The sequence below is a fragment of the Hylobates moloch genome, unplaced genomic scaffold (genome assembly GCF_009828535.3).
Source record: "Hylobates moloch isolate HMO894 unplaced genomic scaffold, HMol_V3 SCAFFOLD_13, whole genome shotgun sequence".
Taxonomy (NCBI): domain Eukaryota; kingdom Metazoa; phylum Chordata; class Mammalia; order Primates; family Hylobatidae; genus Hylobates; species Hylobates moloch.
The window spans coordinates 72,262,051-72,281,712 of record NW_026652288.1 but is presented as its reverse complement, the minus strand read 5'-3'; the positions used below and the strand labels follow the sequence as shown (position 1 = coordinate 72,281,712).

The 19,662-nt window shown below is 36.4% G+C and overlaps 1 protein-coding gene across 3 annotated transcripts in view; it reads left to right on the top strand.

Annotated features, from left to right (window-relative positions):
* Positions 1-19,307, top strand: part of SPTSSB (serine palmitoyltransferase small subunit B) — a 28,119-nt gene extending 8,812 nt beyond the window's left edge. Inside the window, exons 2-4 of one of the 3 annotated variants that reach the window (XM_058426866.1) lie at positions 4,202-4,294; positions 13,774-13,813; positions 17,695-19,307. In XM_058426866.1, the coding sequence (XP_058282849.1) occupies positions 17,727-17,957 (231 nt within the window). In that variant the 5' untranslated portion in view covers positions 4,202-4,294; positions 13,774-13,813; positions 17,695-17,726 and the 3' untranslated portion in view covers positions 17,958-19,307. Of the gene's footprint in view, positions 1-4,201; positions 4,295-13,773; positions 13,814-17,694 lie in introns of those variants that run through there. The other 2 variants (XM_032173938.2, XM_058426865.1) reach the window with 2 other exon arrangements.
* The last annotated feature ends 355 nt before the right edge of the window (positions 19,308-19,662 follow it).

The following is a 19,662-nucleotide window of genomic DNA, read 5'->3' as shown; positions in this document are numbered from 1 at the left end:
ATCTACACAAACATATATACATATTTTGTACTGCCTTGGCTGATAATCAGCAACTTAATGAAAAACTGAAGTATTTAACACTAGGATAGTAATAGCGCTGAATTAGAAATTTTATGGGTTTTTTTCATGTACCATCTATACATCCTGTATCATCTTCCCATAGAATGCACAGGGTTAGAAGTTTTTGTAAAGTGCCTAAAACAATGCCAAGCTTATAGTAGTGACCAATAAATGTTTGTGGCACGAATGGAATAAATCTTGAGGTACCTTGATATTTAGCCTAATGCAATAATTAGAAAGATGATTAGAAAACTGTGTAAAGATGTTTCAAAATCCCTTTGAGCAAAATTAATTGAAAAAATCAGAATACAGAATTAAATACATACTTTGATTACAGCCAAGTGTGAAAGTAAAACATGCATAGAAAAAAAATCCAAAGTGTTAACAATATACAAAGTTTTTTAAAAATGGTAAAATTATGGGTGTCTATATTTTTCATAATATTTTATAATTTTTATTGTGATATTTCAGGGGATACTTTATTTCTATAAGAGCAGGTATGGTTTTAACAGTAGTTAAAACTATTAATAAACAAAGAACTTATTCTTTGTGATTAAAAACCAAAGTCTATTAGCATAGCAACAATATTTCTCTTAAAGTTGTCAACAAAGTCTTCTGACTTAGCTACTATCTTTATCTGATCTACCTTCACTAATATTGAATTTAATATACAAAAGTCAGTATTTGTCACTCAAATAGTCAAGAAAATCTGATTAACTGTACTATTTCTAGAGGCATTTTTTAAATGTATTATACTATTGATGGAGAAGCATTATTTGTCACATAACATAGAACCTAATCTCTCTAGTGAGGTTAAGAGTTAAAATAAAGAAATGTTTTTCCTAAAAAGTTTACATTTGGTCTTCTCTAAAATCTTTTAAGCTAAACATAATGGAACCAACATAATGGAAATAAAATTTAGAAATAAATAAATAACTTTCTGATCTAGTATTTAGCAATTGTAAACTCTTAAGAACATAATTGACACCTTATTTTGAAATGATAAAATAAATTAATTTGGTTACTTTTAAATTTACAAATGATATACATACATATTAGTGGATATAAATATATATATTTGTAAATAATACAAAGAAGCATACATTTGTACGTATTATTATTACTATCATATTGTATAAAGCTGCAACAGAAAAATTCAACAACTTCTTATAAGTGTTGTCTAAACTCTACATTTGTAATCAAACATAATGTCACTACTACTCACTAAATTAGATACTGTAGAAAGTGCTTACTCAATTTTCATGGGCTTTATGAATAATATCTGTTAAATAGCCCCAGTTCCTCTAACAATCCTTTAAATAAGTTATTTCACAGTCTGCTCGTGCAGCTTTTTAATCTAATTATTTGTCATCATAAACAAGGTAACTGTTTAAGCAATAACAAGCTGTACCTTGATCATTCCCACTCTCACAGTTATCAGTTTTGATTAGCTATAAATTCTAATTTGTTTCTTGTTTATAGAATCAAAAAAATTGATTCTCATATTTGGTGGGGAAAGAGTCTAAAATAGTTAATGCTGTGGAGTACAAATTTGATTTTTAGAAGGAAAAGCAAAAAGTAGTTAAGAAACAAAGTTAACAACTTAAAAAATTTGATGTGAACTCTTTACCAAAGGTCTGTTATGGGGAGGTGGAGTCGCAATACATTTGTCCCTTAGTTCAATGCATTTGAAGTGGAAGATTCTTACTTAATATTTGGCAGTATGCTTGAGAGAACAGGATCTCATGTGTTTGATCTTTTTCTAAGAATAGTAAACTTCTTCTCCTTTATTAATTCACCCATTGAAGAGCAATTTTAAGTAAAATTGATTTAGGTTCACTTTATTGATAGAAAAATTAGGCATAGAAACATACATAACTGAGCCCAATAGTTCAGTTACTAACCCTTCTTACGCCTAGAGGCGGCAGATATCATGTCTACTCTGCGATGGAGAGCTTGGGCCTTAAAATTTTAGTAGGTTGTTTTATTGCCTAAAACTTTGAACAGAGAAAGAATAAATCAATCAGGCTGGCCTAGTTCTGGTTTTGATGGGCAGGAAAATCAGGTTATAATTTAGAACAACAACAAAGAAAAGCTGTTCCACAAGTTACCTCTATTTAGGAGGAAATAAGCATCAATGCAAATACAAAACAGTACCTCTGTGATCTGCTAACTTCCTTCAGGGTGAATTCTTTCTACCAGACTCATGGGAGTTATCATTTCACCCACTTATACCATATGTCCCTGAAGGATTCAGTAGAATCACCTAAAAGGAATCTGTGAGATAAGAGGAAATAAAATGCATGTAGAAAATAGAAGGAACAAATAATAATTGTGACAAAAGTTACTATCTTTGAGCCCTTACTAAGACCAGTCATCACTAAGGATCTTTCACCAATGTTGTATTGTTTAATCTCCACAATAATGCAGAAATAATTGATAATCACCATGTTACTGATGACATAACTAATGTTCAAAGAGGTTAAACAATATCCAAATACCATGCAATAGCAAACTCCAGTTTGCCAATTTCAAACTCCACACTTTTTTAAATATGACAAAAACATTTTAACAAAGTAAATAATTCTCTAGTGGAATATTTAATTCTACTGTAGAACTACTATCTTAGATTCGGTGAGATTTTAGTAATATCTTCTTAAAACCTGCCTCCTGACGCATAGCAACCCTTAGAAGGTGTTGTCTAGCCTCTGTTGGACAATTTTCCTAATGGAGCTCTCACTACCTCACCACATAACCCATTCCCTTTTAGACAGCTCTGATTGTTTAAAGTTTTTCCTAAGATTCACCTCTGAAAACAATACAACAGTTCCAAATCTTCTCCTCTACGTCAGCCTATAACACCCTTTAATACCTTTTAGATCTTTTAAGACCTCCGTGACACATTCCTCCCCCCAAATCTTCTCTCAGCATTTCCCAGAGGAAACCTTCCAGGACTTCTCCATCTAGCTTTCTATGGATATGCTTAGCTAGCTGGAGTGACCATTTCAACAGCTAGAGGAAGAATGCTAATCGAAGCCAGAAGCCATATCCCCTTTTTCTCATCTGTGACACCATATTTCTATAGATAGGTAAGAATACTGGACCGCTTATGTATTTATTTGGCAGTCATATCACAAAACTATTGGTTTAAAATGAACTTGAAGCCAATAAAAAAACCTTAGTATTTTTACCTGAACTCCTTATAAGCTAATTTTCTCCAATCTTATCTTTACCAATTGTCTTTTTGTATGGAAGAACAGGACCTTTTTATTTCCCCATTTTACCCTCAGAATCTGCAATCTGCTAAGTCTCTTATCCCCCTACCCCATAACGTGGGATCATCTGGAAATTTGATCATACATACTTTCCTTAACTTAATTCATATGGACAAAAAAGCTACAAATGGTCAGGGCAAAGTGCAAAAATCTGGGGCTAACTACTGAAGACACACTAACCATCTTTATGATGCTTCACAAATTCCAAGACATTTTCACAGATATTTTCTCATTTAATTCTCACACCTAATATACGCATAAGATAATAGCACTGTTCTATATATGAGGAAAAAGACTGAGAAAGACTGTATGACATGCCTGATGTGACACATCAAATAAATGACACAGTAAGATATAAGCCTTAGTGGTTCTGACTATATCCAATGTGATTTTAAAGACAAATTTTTTATAGATAGTGACTAATCTAATCTCTTCCCTGTGCCCCCCATGGATATTAAGAGAAACTAATAATTAAAGTCAAAAAATATTTTCTACAAACAAAATCTCACCCAAAAACTGAATTAGAGAGCAGATCAAAAGCAGTCTGCTCCAAAAGAAGTGAGGTGGGGTGTTCTTAGCCCCTCCCTTTGTCCCTTCTTGGGCCTCCCCTCAACCCTGGTACTTGTGGCACTTTATAGTCCTGATTGGGGAATCACTAGCCAATGGCATGTCTTCAAACTGTGACCTTTTCTAAAAATAATTTTTCAAATAAGGCTGGCTTGTTGTGCCTTGTGTTTATAACACATTCTAGACTTTCGTGAGAGATTATCCATCTAGATTGTTTAATGACCATTTACATGGGACAGAATGGTTTTACAATTTGAAGACATCTTTTGGTTTATTTAATTCAAATCTTTATTTTGCAGATGAGGAAACAGCAACCCAGAGAGGAGAAGTAACCCACACAGGATCATTTCGTGAAGGAGCAAGGCTGAAGACCCAGACCTGGACTTTCTTAGGCAAGTAAATTCTGATTGTATCATGGAGGCTTGCTTTGAGAAATCTGCCCCTTTTCACTGTGAGATGGCGTCATTAACACATCCAGTTCTCTCCTAAGCAGCCAGCAAACATTTATTATACACTAGATATTATATTGGCATTTGAGATGATACAAAAGAATAAAATGGGGCAATTAGCTCTAGTAATTTGGAGGTCTCAACTTACGGATATTCCAAGCTCCTTTGAAACATGTGCAGAAAAATGTTTATGCAAAATCTGCATACATTGCAAGGGGTCCATAGGACCCTCCCCCCAAGTCCTTGACCTCCAGGTTAAGAACTCCTAGCCTAGAAGAGGCCAAGCCCAGCACAAGTGCCAGTGTTAGAATTGCATAGCACCAGCTACTGTCTTATTTATGGGTCTACTGGTTAAAGGCTGCTTGTGTTTCAACACCCTTCATCTTTTATTTAAATGGAGCAGCATCTTATCCTTGAAGACCTTTGGTACAAGAGAGGAATATATGTTTTAATAAGCTTTAATTAACCAGATCAGACAAACTAAGAGAAAAATATGGTAAAATGAAAACACTACTTTCCAAAAATATTAACAATTAAAATGAAGATGCCTAATGTTTATAATAGAACATTAATTTTTTTCTGGTTCTTTTATTTTTAATAAAGAAAGAAAAGGAAATAGAATTACAAAAAAAACACCTAGATACTACTAGCTGCCTGTCCACTTTTATTCAATCTATAGTGAGTGACCTATAGTAAAAGTGACCTATCAGCCAAGGGTAGGGGATGTGGATAAAAAGAAATAGATTTATCTTATGAATGATTGTTTCCTAATCCTTCCCCTTTTGCTACAGTATTTTAGGAGATTTGTAACTCTGAAATGGTTGATAATAGTTTCTTCATTTCAAAATATTTTTGAAACCTCAATATTACCTTAACATTATTGATAACAAGTCTTGATTTTACTAATTCAAAAATACTTGTAGGATGCCTGGCATTTGTAGAACACTGTACGGTATTCAGCAAAGAACAGGTGCCATTGAGGTTGCTGAAGCCTCTTTGTCTCCTTTATGACAGCCACACCAAAATTTAAAAACCAGTCTGAAGAATAACCTCTCTAAAACTGGTTTTGAATTTAGTAACCAATAAAAGTCACATGCCCTGCCTTAAAAATGATCCCATTCTCTTTCATTCTTTGCCTGGTAGTCATAATCTAGCAATAGCATATTAGCATAGTGTGGTAGTAATCATAATAGCTGACATTCACTTAGCTCTTCCTATGTGTTATTCTAAATATTTTATACTTTTTAATCATCCCAGCATCTGTGTGAATGAAGTTATCTTATTCCTATTCTCCAGTTGGAGAAACTGAGGGTCAGAGTGATTGAGTAACTTGGCCAGGGTCACAAAATTAGTAAGAACAGAGCTGGGATTCAATCCCAGACAGGACCAGTGCCCAAGCTTGTAACCACTTCACCATACCACCTGTCAGCAGGATTCTCACCCAGCTCCCCACATGGCCCTCATGACACATTGAGCCTCAGTTTCCTCATCTTTAAAACAGGGATAATTTAAGTTAGGCATCTAGCCATTGCCTACCACACTGGTACTGAAAACTGCTGTTTCTGCAGGGCGCAGTGGTGCACGCCTATATTCCCACCTACTTGGGAAGCTGAATTGAGGAGGATCACTTGACTCCAGGAGTTCCAGACCAGCCTGGACAACATAGGAAAACTCTATCTCCAAAAAAAAAAAAAAGTTTCTATTCCTTGCAAAGAGATCACATTATAAGATTCAACCATTTCTAAGGAAGATATCTGTATTTGCTTCCTAGGGCTCTTGTAACAAACCACCACAGATTTAGCAGCTTAAAACAACAGAAGTTTGTTCTCTGATACTCCCAAAGGCTAGAAGTCTGCAATCAAAGTGTTGGCAGTGCTGTACTTCCTCCAAGGGCTCTAGGGAGAATTCTTCCTCACCTCTTCCAGCTCTGGTGGCTTCAGGCATTTTTTTTTGGCTTGTGGCTGCCTAACTGATCTTGCCTCTGTCTTCACAGGGCCTTCTCTGTGTCTCTCTTTTAAAAACAGTTGTCCTTAGATTTAAGGCTAATCTGGGTAATACAGGATGCTCTTTTTTCAAGATCCTTAACTTAATTGAACTACAAAGACTCTTCTTCCAAAAAGGTCATATTCACTGCTTCCAAGACATGGACATAGAGTTTGGGCGGCTAATATCCGACTTACTACAATATCCCAATATAAGTATTTTTATGTTTTGGAAGATTCCCTCTGGCATTCGTCCCGACAACAAGCCAGCTTTATTCAGAGGGAGTAAATCGTTTTATCTCACCACTCCTCTGCTTTGCACTGGAAGCATGTAGGTAGCCGCATGGCTGGGAGCAGGTGAAGGAGGATGAAGCCAACAGTAATATATCCACACTGTTCTCAGGAGAATCAGAAATCCACTAGGCTAAATTGTCAATGAGAGTTTTTTCTTTTAGTATATCATTGCAATAATTCACTTCTAAGTATAAGATTATAAAATCTAAGTAATTTATGTGCCTAAAGCAACATGTTTTGACTGAATACTCATGAATTTGACTATAAACTCCTACTTTCCCTTCTCACCTCCCCTCTGCCTCTGAAACCATCTGACCTGGAATACAGCAGTATAACCAACCAAGCAGGGAAATGTCCCTTGATTCAGGGGTTGGCAAAGAGAGCACCTTATCAATGCTATGCCTGTCTCTATGGCCTGATCCACCTAGTTCTCCACTCTTTTCCTTTTTTATTTTTATTTTTTTTTTCTTTTTGAGACAGAGTCTTACTCTGTTGCCCAGCCTGAAGTGCAGTGGCATGACCACAGCTCAGTGCAGGCTTAACATCCTGGGCTCAAGCGATCCTCCCACCTCAGCCCCTCAAAATGCGGGGATTACCACACCCAGCCTCCACTCTTTTCTGTAAAAGCGCTAATAAATGAGATACAGAAGCAGGTCAACTGAGGGCAATGAAAGGGCAGCAGGCTAGATTACTACTGTCACAAAATCACATCTATGAAAGTTCAATGTTGTCAGTCACCAAAATAAGAAAAACACTGACCTCATCACCACAGCTTTCAGACAATGTAATAAGAAATAAAGAATAAGCAGAAGTGGGAGAGACAGACAAATATGTTTTTTTAAAAAAGTTGTATAAACATATCTATTCAATGTTACCCCAAAAAGTGAAAAGGAAACAGACAATTAGTATTAGAAAACACTATTGGAAAGGTCTTGGCTGACCAGCTCCTTATACAACCAGATTTGCTTTGGAAGAACTCTGAGAACAACGTACTCCTGACAGATCAATATTGCAGTAACTCACCATTTTCACCCTCAAATTATTCACTGGATAAAGGTCTTCAGTTGCTGAAGATTCATAAAATGTAATAACAATAGGTAGGGAAGAGAAAAAGGCTTAACTTTTCATGGTCAGGCTTCTAGCTCTTAAGAAAAACAAAGGCCTTAGAAAAAAACATCAAGCAAGTCTTTCCTAAGGCAGTTTTTAAGCATATCACAGAACTCACAATTCCCACAAGTACTGTAGAAGATTAAGCTATTAGAATTTCACTGATGCCAAGAGCAAACCTAAATATGTCAGCTCTCATCTCAGGAAGGTTCTTGGGGGTTTGGCTCTTCCGAGTTTTCCCCTTCTATTTTGACAACCAAGAAGGGAACCCCAATTGGGACCTCACAATTATTATTTGAAGACCTTTGGGGTTATTTGTTTACTCAGTTTTGTATGGTACATCGATGTGATTTTGCTAGACTAGTAATGCCCCATTCCAACTTGAGACTCTTATTGACTTTTAATAACTTTTTAAAAATATTGTTCAGACTGTTTTAAAGTTTATTTTAAAATTTCAGTCCTTCATAATTTTTAGGGTTATTCATTGATTTCTTAAAATGTTTAATTGTGGTAAACTACACATATAATTTAACATCTTAGCCATTTTTAAGAGTACAGTTAAGTGGTGTTAAGTATATTTACATTGTTCTTCAACCAATCTCTAGAACTTTCTCATCTTGCAAAACTGAAACTCTATACCCATTAAACAACAACTCTGTATTTCCGCATCTCCCCAGCCCCTGATAACCATCATTTTTCTGTTTCTAGGGTTTGACTACTCTAGATACCTCACGTAAGTGAAATCATACAGTGTTTGTGACTGGCTTATTTCACTTCAACAACGAAGGCTCATCCATGTTGTAGCATGTGCCAGAATTTCCTTCTGTTCTAAAGCTGAATAATATTCCATTGTATGTATACACCACATCTTATTTTTCCATCCATTTGTCCATGGACATTTGGATTGCTTCCACCTTTTGACTATTGTGAATAATGCTTCTATGAATGTGGATACACCTTTAATGACTTAGAAAACAACTTTTAGTGGCTTTAATGCCATTGTTAATGTTGCAGTTTGTTCGATTTTTGCTTCTAAAAACAACCTGGCAGCCCTTGGCAACAGTATATTCAAAAGGAAAAAGCCACTCAGAAGCTATATATTTTCCCTTTTCCTTCTTTATATAACAACAAAGTTTCTTTTCTTTTTTAAATAAAGTAGTTATAAAGAAGCTCATCCTAAGAAAGGACATTGTAGCTAAACCTTGACCTAGAAGCCCTACTCTCCCTTCCAGTATTGCCAGAAATAAACAGGGATACTTACCCTGTTTCTATGTTAGAAAGTGAAAGGACACCAGGAGCAAGACAAGATAGACCATTCCCTTGTTACAAATTTCTCTTCCTACTCCTAATATCTACTCAGCATCAATGTATGTGGCACTCTTTTTATTTTCTAAATATGTTTCTTCTTTTTGATAGCCACACAATATTGAGATTAATCTAATCTGAATTTAGTATTTTCTATATTATCATGAGAATTTTTGTTAAAGTCAAATTCCAAATTTTCTTTCCCAGCCAGAAGTTTTTCATTCATAAATTCCTCTGTATTCTATCAGAAGATGACCAAAAAAAAGGACTGCCTTGAAATTGCAGTTACTCAACACATGCCATGTTGCACAATGACTCCAATTGATAGTTGGACTAGAAATACATGTTTTTTTTAATTGTTTTGCTTCTGTTAGTGTTAATACAAATGGAAGGCTATAAAATTGGTTCGGGCCAGGTGTAGTGGCTCAGGCCTGTAATCCCAACAGTATTGGAGGTCAAGGTGGAAGGATCACTTGAAGCCAAGAGTCTGAGACCAGCTTGGGCAACAAAGTACAACCTGGCCTCTACAAAACTGTTTTCTAAAAATTAGCCGGGCATGGTGGCATGTGCCAATAGTCCCAGCTACTTGGGAGGCTGAGGCAGGAGGATATCTGGAGCCCCGGAGTTCAAGGTTGCAATGACTGTGATCATGCCACTGCACTCCAGCCTAAGTGACAGAGCGAGACCTTGTCTCAATAAATAAATGCATAAATAAAATAAGGTGAGTTCGGGTAGCCACAAAACATTCTGTTATTGTATATAACACAAAACACTGCATCAACAACAACTTGACTAAACTGTTAGTGAGACTTTTTCCTTCTAGTATATTATTTCAGTAAACTTCCAAGTATAAGAATATAAAATTTAATTAGAATAACTTTGCTGCCTAAAGCAATAATGTGCTTTGACTTACAATGGTTTGTTTCTTACTCTCTAGAAGGTCTATAAAATTATCCAACTAATGAATGTGTAGAGAAAGTTCCTTAATTGCCCTATGGTTGTTTGATTTTCTGCCCTAGCTTTGATTCATCATAAACTTTTAAGTTGTTTTTTTCAGCTTCCTCTAAAAACCTGGACTCCAAATCCTCACCTCTAGTCTGACTTCTGGTATTCACTCTGCTGTCAACGTGAGGAATTGGTTGCCAAAGGAAGGCTAGGGAGTATCCTAAGATGAAAAGGAAATTCTCCTCCAAAAGTTTAAACAAGGATGAAATTTTCTGTAGGGCACAGAAAACATTGGGGTCACCCACAGAGAATGTAGAGCAAGATATCCGGAAACTGAGCAGCCAATAAACTGTGGTTATGTCTAATTCTTACACAGAAGCAATATGAGGTTTTGCCCCATTAATCAGATAAACTTAAACCACATTCATGTCTCTGATACAATAAGAAATTGCATGTCTTTGTATCTCTGTGAATCTAATTGTGCTCACATGAAGATGCAGCTTGTGATTGGGCCGCCGAGACAAGAACCATCACATTGGTTGTGCAGTGCACAGCCCACACAATAGTATGTGGTGGCCCTGCCCAAGAAACATTTGGCCATTTGTTTAGAGGTTCCAATACCTTTCAAGTAGTGAAGCCATGTAGCAATCATGACTAGAAACACGTGTGTATTTATTTATTTATTTTAAGGTACTAGATGATTCAATTAGCAAATATAAATAAGGGGCAGTTTTTTCCCCATCAAATATACAAATCGCTCCATTGTTGAAGTAACTATTATATTCCACAAAGACTCTTTGAGTCTGTAATTTAGTGAAATCTTGCAAGTGGCTTAAAGTTTTACCAATCCACAAGTAATGACAAGACACTACAGTTGCTGTGAATATTACTATTACGTCTACCAAGAGCTAAAACCCATTCCAACTCTCCTTACCACATCACTCAAACAGGCTTAGAGACAATTATCAATTATCTTAGTTTTACACATGGAGAAACTGTGACACAAGAAGATTTTGGAATTTACCAAAGACACAAATAAAATAAATAAATAGAAAGAGAGGAAAAGAGCTGCAATAGAATTCAAGTCTTCAAGTGTCCAGGTGTTCCCATCCTGGAATTTTTCCCATTAGAACCACTTTTCTACCTACCAATCTTAAATTATTACTCACCTAGAGTAAGCACTTCTAAGAGCCATTTTAATAGGATTTGAAACTAATTCATAAGTCTTTCTTATTCCCCTGCAGAGTCCATGAACTTTTAACATTATGAGAAAGTAAAAAAGCATTTGTTATATATATTTTTAAAAATTTAGCACCAGCTCCCTTCCATGCTTCAAAAAAACAGATTGTACTGAATTTTCACAAAACAATCTGTCTAAAACTCATTGCCTGAAAGCAGACAATGAGAATTCAGAAGCACCTTTTATGATCCCCACATTGTGCTGTGGAAATATTACGTAAGTTCGAGTGTGCTTCCTGCCCTCAACCACCTTACAACTGTATCAGTCAGTCAGCCAACAGGCCAGCTCACCAACCAGACATTGGGGATAAAAAGATGAATGCTGTACATTCTCAGTACCCAAAGCCCTCATAGTCTTGTGAGGAAAAAGACTGTGCATAACTAAAAATGTTGCTACAATGGTAACACATAAAAGAGAGTAATAATATTTTCCTTTGCAGGGGAGGGGTCTTCTGAGAATGTTTCACAGAAGAAAGGATATAGAAGATATGCCTTAAAATAGCTTCTTTAAGTAATAGCTTAAAATAGGAGTTTATCTGGCAGAGAAGGGGCACAAGAAAATTTCAAGAAAAGAAAAGAGCATGAATGAAAACATAGAAGCTTTAGAATGAATGGCATTTAGCAGGAGAGTTGAGAGATTTAACTGGAGAGGTGAAGAAATGAGACTGTGAATGGCCTTAAACGAAGGTTTTATTTCATAGGAAATGGAGAGCCAGTGAAGGCTTTCAAGAAGAGAAACGAATGTGTTAAGTTTGGACAGTTAATTCTAGCAGCAGTTTAGAAGACCGTAAGGTAAAAAAGAGACAAGTAGGTAGGCTATTTCACTAGTGCAAGCAACAGATGGAGAGTCCACAGCACTATCCAACAAAATATTCTGCAATGTTGAAAATACTCTATATCTTTTCTCTCCAATATGGTAACCACTAGCCACATGCAGCTATTAAACACTAGACATTTAAATTGTCATGTGTGACTAGTGGCTGCCATATTGGACAGTACAGAGACATCTTAGAGAAGCTAACACTTAAGCCTTAAAGTAGGATTTTTCCAACTGCAGGGTGCAATTAGTAGGTTAAGAAATCAATGTAGTAAATAACAATCATGATGTTTTTAATGAAAGAAGAGAGTAACAAAATAAGGTAGAATTAGCTAGAATAGATAAGAATAAATATAATGGAACAGAATAGAATAAAAAATATCAGCATGCTCTGCAAAGTATTCTTTTGAGAGATGTTCGTTTCAGTTATATGACTCTCTGTGTGTGTGTGTGTGTGTGTGTGTGCGCGTGTGTGTATACACCATGGATCACAATGTAAGAGGTATTTTTCCTCTTTATTGTGTTTAAGAAATTTTAAAAGCCAGTCTCTTTTGCAAGGATATTATTCATCTATGTACATAGTTATTGGGAAAAATTTTCCAGATAGGAAGTAAAGCATCAGCAAAGTTCACTGGAGTTTAGAATAGGGATAACTCTGGACCTTTGAAGGCTTTCCTAATTAATCTTTTCTCTTTTGGATCGACTTCATTGTTTAGGATAGTTGTAGATTTACAGAAAAATCAAGAAGACAATACAGGGAGTTCCCATATACCCTGAATCCAGTGTCCCCTTTAAAATCTTACATTAGTATAACATATTCATTACAATTAATGAACCAATATTGATATACTACTATTAACTAAAGTTCTTACTTTACTCATATGTCCTTAGTTATTACTTAATGTCCCTTTTCTGTTCCAGGATTCCATCTGGTATACCACATTACAATTAGTCATAATGCCTCCTTTGGCTATAACAATTTTTCACACTTTGCTTGTTTTTGATGACCTTGGGGGTTTTGGGGAGTACTGGTCGGGTATCTTGTAGAATGCCCCTCTATTGGAATTTGTCTGATACCTTTCTCATGATTAGGCTGGAGCTATGGGCTATTGGGAAGAAGAACACAGAGGTAAAGTGTCTTTTTTGACATCATATCATGAAGACCTATTATCAACATGATTAATAATGATTGATGGCCTTGACCACCTGGCTGAAGCAGGGCTTTTCAGTTTTCTCCACTGTAAAGTTACTCATTTTTATCCCCCTTTCTATACTGTGTTCTTTGGAAGGAAATCGCTGTATTTCTAATTTTTTAAACAAATGAATTACTCAGTTAAAGGAGGGCTTGTACTTGAGTAAGTCATATTAAGCTGTTTCCAAAGAAAGCTACTGTGAGTACAGAAAGAGTCTCTTTTTAGACACAGCATCTCTCTCTGCAACTGGCAGGACACTTTTATCACTTCTCAGATTTTCAGGTTCCAAATATGAAGCACAAAAAAAAAATGAAGCTGAGTGATTGATGTAGAGTTCCAAAGTGAGTTGAGAAGGAGTTAACCCAAAAATCAACTTTAGGCCATTCTGACTGTTCAGTCCCTGATTCTGATGTTCTAGAAGTAAATTTAAACCAAAATGTACAAGTCTTTTTTTTCCCCAGGAGAATAGCTAGCTACCTTTAGAATAGGAAATTCCTTAATGAGAAAATCCAATAACTTGGGGTAATTTTTTTTTGGCAGGGGGAGGGCTACGGATCACATCTTCTGCGATATTTCCAAGGTAAATGCCACTGTACCAAATCAACTGCTATGCCTCTTTCATTGCAGTTACCTAACTTCCTACCAGTCCTGTTCCCCAAAACAGAAAACAACAACAAAGAGCTCCCTGAGCAAGCCCAGCCAATACTTTTCTTGCAAGCTCCCCTCAACTGTGTTCACATTCCGTGACTCATACAGCAGTGTTCATGTTACCACGTGTTTTTTTAATTGTTATATTTATTAACTTTCTTCTCCATCCAAGCCAGAACAAAGTCCTGCCCCTGCGTAATATGAGCTGTAAGTCTCAAATCTTCTCCCTCTGTATCTGAGAGAGGAGATGTAACTTCATCTCCTTCTCCACCGCACACAAATCTAATGAGAGGGAAATCATCACCCATTGATAAAAGAGTAGTAACAATCAGAAATAAGAAATAATCATTTACTCTGCATTCCCAGTTATGAAATAACCTTTTAGTGGACTTCCAACATGGAAACATTCAGGCTACAGCAGGTATTATCACGGTCTCAGCATGTCAGAGTCAAACTGTATCCAGGCCACTGTACCCCTGCCTGAAGCCACATCACAGTCTGCTTAGGAGTGCCACCTTTGAATACACAATCTCATGAAAGATCTAAGAACATTTTTAAAGTCATCAAGTTTAGAGCAAACTTTTCTTTTTAAAAAAGAATAAACTACTCTCTCCTTTTCCATGTATCGAAAGTCATCTTTTCAAAAGCACATAATTAAAAACAGGAGATGCATGGTGTGCCTGAATAAAGTAAGCATTTCAAGTTCTTGGTTTAGCTTTGCTGAGATATAGCACTAGGTCTCTAAGGAAGTGGACAGATTAATATCACATTTCATTGTGAAAATTTAGGACTTTAAAATGTTTGCTATCATCTAGTTCTAGGTTATCAGTGGATAATTAATTTCATGATATTTCTGTCATCTTATTTCCTCAAATGCAGCCTCTTTTTCTAGCTTTCTTCTTAGCATTTTTCCATGTCCTTTCCTCCCACTTAGTGCTCATTCCTGGGCCCTCGATCACTGCATATTTGTTACATGGTCCAGTTTGCTGCTTCCTGGAAGAGCATCTCCTGCCTGTAATGCCTTTGAGAATAAAGTCTTTCTGAAGCCATTAATATTCAGAAGGAGCCACATAGTAGTACTCAAAATGTATTCATTCAATGAATGAATGAATTCTCCTAACCACATTACTCATCAAATTGTCTAAAGTGGTTTTTTCCTTTTAATTTTGTATATAGTCCCACAGGAGATAAGAAAGTTGACTCACAGAAGGTAGAAATATATTACCTAAGCAAATCTAGAACCTAAAAATAGTGTGCATTCTAACAATAGATTGTAGCAGATGGTTCACCAATAATAACCAACTCTCCCTCTTCTCACCTTCTCATGATAAGAAATGACACACAAACTGTCTTTAAAATTGCTTATCATCAATAAGGGGAAAATGAATCAGAGAAAAAGAGACAATCAGTGTTTTCAAGAGACACTTTTCACATGTCAGTTCTGGCTACTTAGAGGGCTGAGATTGTGGTAACTGGCAAAAAAAAAATTTTTTTAATCTTAACTGCTTAAATGGTTAGCAGTGCAGAAGTATATTTAAAACAGCCAGATTTAAAGTCATTGCAGATTTGGGGTATTTGTGATCAAGATCTTACCATGTATCCACTGTTGGTTCTATACATGTTGGTGTGCTTTTTATCTGCTGTTTCTTTTATTCAATGATTGATTGTTTGGCTTTTAGCAGTTTAAAACAATAGACATTAATTATCTTGAAGTTTCTATGGCTCAGGAATCTTGATACAGATTAGCTGGGTGCCTCTGGCTCAGGGTCTTTCTCAAGGCCATCATTAAGGTGTCGGCTAGGGCTGCCCAAGCAAGGAATTCTAATTTTAATAGAGAAAGCAATAGCCAGGAAGTTAATCAATGTATTTTTTTTAATTTAGAGTGTTTTGTTTTGTTTTTGCCAGGATCTCACTATGTTGCTCAGGCTGGACTTGAAGTCCTAGGCCAAAGGGATCCTTCCCCCTGGCCTCAGCCTCTCTAGTACCTGAGACTATTGTCCTGCCCCACCATGCCTTAGCATTTTTCCATGTCCTTTCCTCCCACTTAGTGCTCATTCCTGGGCCCTCGATCATGGCATGTTTGTTACGTGGTCCAGTTTGCTGCTTCCTGGAAGAGCATCTCCTGCCTGTAATGCCTTTGAGAATAAAGTCTTTCCGAAGCCATTAATATTCAGAAGGAGCCACATAGTACTCAAAATGTATTCATTCAATGAATGAATGAATTCTCCTAACCACATTACTCATGAATTAGTGCAGTTTGTTTGTTTTTTGAGACAGAATTTTTGCCCAGGCTGGAGTGCTCGTTGCCCAGGCTGGAGTGCAATGGTGAGATCTCGACTCACTGCACCCTCTGCCTCCCAGGTCTCCCAGGTTCAAGTGATTCTCCTGCCTCAGCCTCCCCAGCAGCTGGGATTACAGGTGCCCACCGCCATGCCCAGCCAATTTTTTGTATTTTTAGTACAGACAGGGTTTCACCATGTTGGCCAGGCAGGTCTCAAACTCCAGACCCCAGGTGATCCGCCTGTCTTGGCCTCCCAAAGTTTTGGGATTACAGGTGTGAGCCACCGAGCCTGACAATTAGTGCATTTCTAAAAGCCACAACAAGGCTGGGTGCGGTGGCTTATGCCTATAATCCCAGCACTTTGAGAGGCCGAGGCAGGCAGATCACCTGAGGTCAGGAGTTCGAGACCAGCCTGGCCGACATGGTGAAACCCCATCTCTACTAAAAATACAAAAAAAAAAAAATTAGCCGGGCATAGTATGCATGCCTGTAATCCCAACTACTCAGGAGACTGAGGCAGGAGAATCTCTTGAACCTGGGAGGTGTAAGTTGTAGTGAGCGAAGATTGTGCCACTATATTCCAGCCTAAGTGGCAGAGCGAGACTCTCTCAAAAATAAATAAATAAATAAATAGCCACAACATATACAGAAAAGTTAATAATATTTCTAAATAAGCAATATTATCTCATTTGTAAAAATGAAGAGTATTTAAGAATATTTTAAACAGGTTCTCAGTACACTGTTGATTCTGAAACAGTAATGCCCAAGGGAAGAGTAGAGGTACAGATTTTCTGAAATAATTGGGCTCCAAAGTCATTTCAACTTGACTCCAGAATGCAGCATTACCACATGAACTTAAAGCCTCCTCCTCTCAAACCCACCACAGCATTGCTCTAACTCAGAGGCTGAAGATAGAACAGTTAACCTATCCAACTAGGCCCTATAGCTCCTGGCCTCACTCTGGCCATTCCCACCTCTTCAGTGTCATCACACTCCCTGCTCCCTTCTCCCTCCATGGCCCCTCGAAACCAACCTACTTCTTCCCACCTCCAACCTTTGCACATATTGTTCCCTCTGTCTTGGCTGTTCTCCCCACTTCACTGTCTATTCTATCCATTTGACTCATAATGATCCCTTTGACCTTATCTCAAAAGTCTCTTCCTCAGAGTTGTGCTTAGGTTCACTTTTATTTCTCTTTGTATACATAGCTCAGGAAAATGAGGCTAACCTCAATTTTTAGGTACCATTATCACTAAAGTTATTTCTAACAATTGTCATGTTTAGATAGGTGTTACTGTTACTAATAGTATTATTGCTGCCAATTTTAGTAGTAATTATTAGCAGTGGTGACAATATTATTAATTTTTATAGTTAATATAGTATGTATTATTTTACAGAATATTCATATATTAATAATATATTCAATGATTTTTAACAAATCTTTGAAAGATTTTAACATGCTGAGATCATGAAATTTTAAAGAGATTCTATGTTTGGTTCCTTATCCTCTAATCCGTTACATTCTTTAACAGGACAAACTTACTGCAGCTTGAAGGAGCCAACCATGGATTTGAGGCGTGTGAAGGAATATTTCTCCTGGCTCTACTATCAATACCAAATCATTAGCTGCTGTGCTGTTTTAGAGCCCTGGGAGCGATCTATGTTTAACACCATCTTACTAACCATTATTGCTATGGTGGTATACACTGCCTATGTCTTTATTCCAATCCACATTCGCCTGGCTTGGGAATTTTTCTCAAAAATATGTGGATATCACAGTACAATTTCTAATTGATCTTGTTCACATTCAGTGAAATGGCATTGCATATTTATATGTTGCTTACAACTTATTGATTTAGGTAACTATTGTGTCTTCCTTCACTATCTGACCTGAAAAGCACTCTCTTCTCTATGCACTCTTATATTCTGCCTTTCTGCCTGGAGTTTGAAATAGATGTCTCTTTAGTTTCTTTCGCACATGCTACATTGTGCATCAGACCGTAGATAATACAGTGACTTTACCTCACAAATAATATTCTCTCAACACAAATCTATGAATTTAGTTTATTTAAAATCAGAACAATTTCCTACAAAATTTTTCTGGAAAATAGGCTCCTAACAGACCTACCAGAATCATGCTTAAAGTGCTCCCTTAACACTTATTCTATACTGAAGGATAAATTTTAAAAAATCTTTATAGGCTACTGTCAGAAGTATCCTATCCTTGTTTACAATGTATAAAAAGATGTGAATAAATTATATGGACCCCCTAAGTCTTATTTTCTAGTAAACTGATGATACTGGAAATTCTTTTACTTCAAATGCAAAAGAATAAGCTGGAGGCAATTATTTCCTTTCATACATAGTTCATGAATTGTTTTAAATGCTTCTTAAAATCTGGCTTTATAACCGTTTAAAATCAACAATGTTGATTTTAGATAACCAAGTAAGTATTATAATACAAAATAATTTTAAGTGTAAGAAACTAAAGTATAATCAAAGTAAATTCAGATATTGTGATTTGTGGTGTTGCCTTGCCTTGCATGATGCTGGGGGAAAAAGAAAAGAAATGGTTTTCTTTTTGTACTTTCATTCAGTGTAGAGGGAAAAAAGCATGTATTGGGCCACAGGAAGAAAAGCTAATAAATAGGCTGGAAGTAATATTCTACCAGCAGGAACTCAACAGCTCCAGTTAAGTGCTTTGATATAGTGGCTCCTTTGCAGAGCCAAAACAAGATTTATTAAATTTCCTTCAAACTGTTTATCTTTAAAACAAATATAAGGTTTTAATTATACTGCTGAAGCAAATGTGAATGCCAAAGACTACGTTTTGCAGTTTTGCTTTCCTCCCAATAAATATTAATGTATGTAATTCTAGAGGGTAAAAATGTAAATAGGTTTGAACAATATTTGCACCCTGGTTTGTGTTATGATAAAAATTTTTCCAAGGCGAGCTACAGAGAAAGATGTTTGGCATGCCAAATTAACTTGCATGTTTGTTAAAAAAACAAGCACATGTTTTGAAGAGAAACCAGATCTGAACATGTATTTGTTGAGTTTTGCAAAATAAAATTAATTTTGTAAGTAAATATCTACTTCCAGATTTACTTTTTATTCATATTGCTCTAAATATCTAGATGTTACCTTGCATATTTCTCCCCAGCTTATCATTTTTTACTTATCCAGTGTGGTAACTGGTCTTAAAATGGTAACAAAAACCTAACATTTAGCAAGGGACTTCTCCCTGCTGGACATATTTTCCATGTTGGAGTAGGTACAAAGGTCTCTTACTTACAGGTAAAGATCCTGGAACTTGAAAAGGTTACATTTCTTGTTCAAGATAGATTAGCTACTAGTAGCTACTAGTAGCATAGCAAGGATGCAAATCCAGGTCAGGACCACATCGGGCCCTGCAAATATTTTGCACACAAAAGCCCAGGGGAGGACAAAATGAACAGATGAAAGTTGATGGGATGAGTGTCACCAACGTTTGAAAGTAG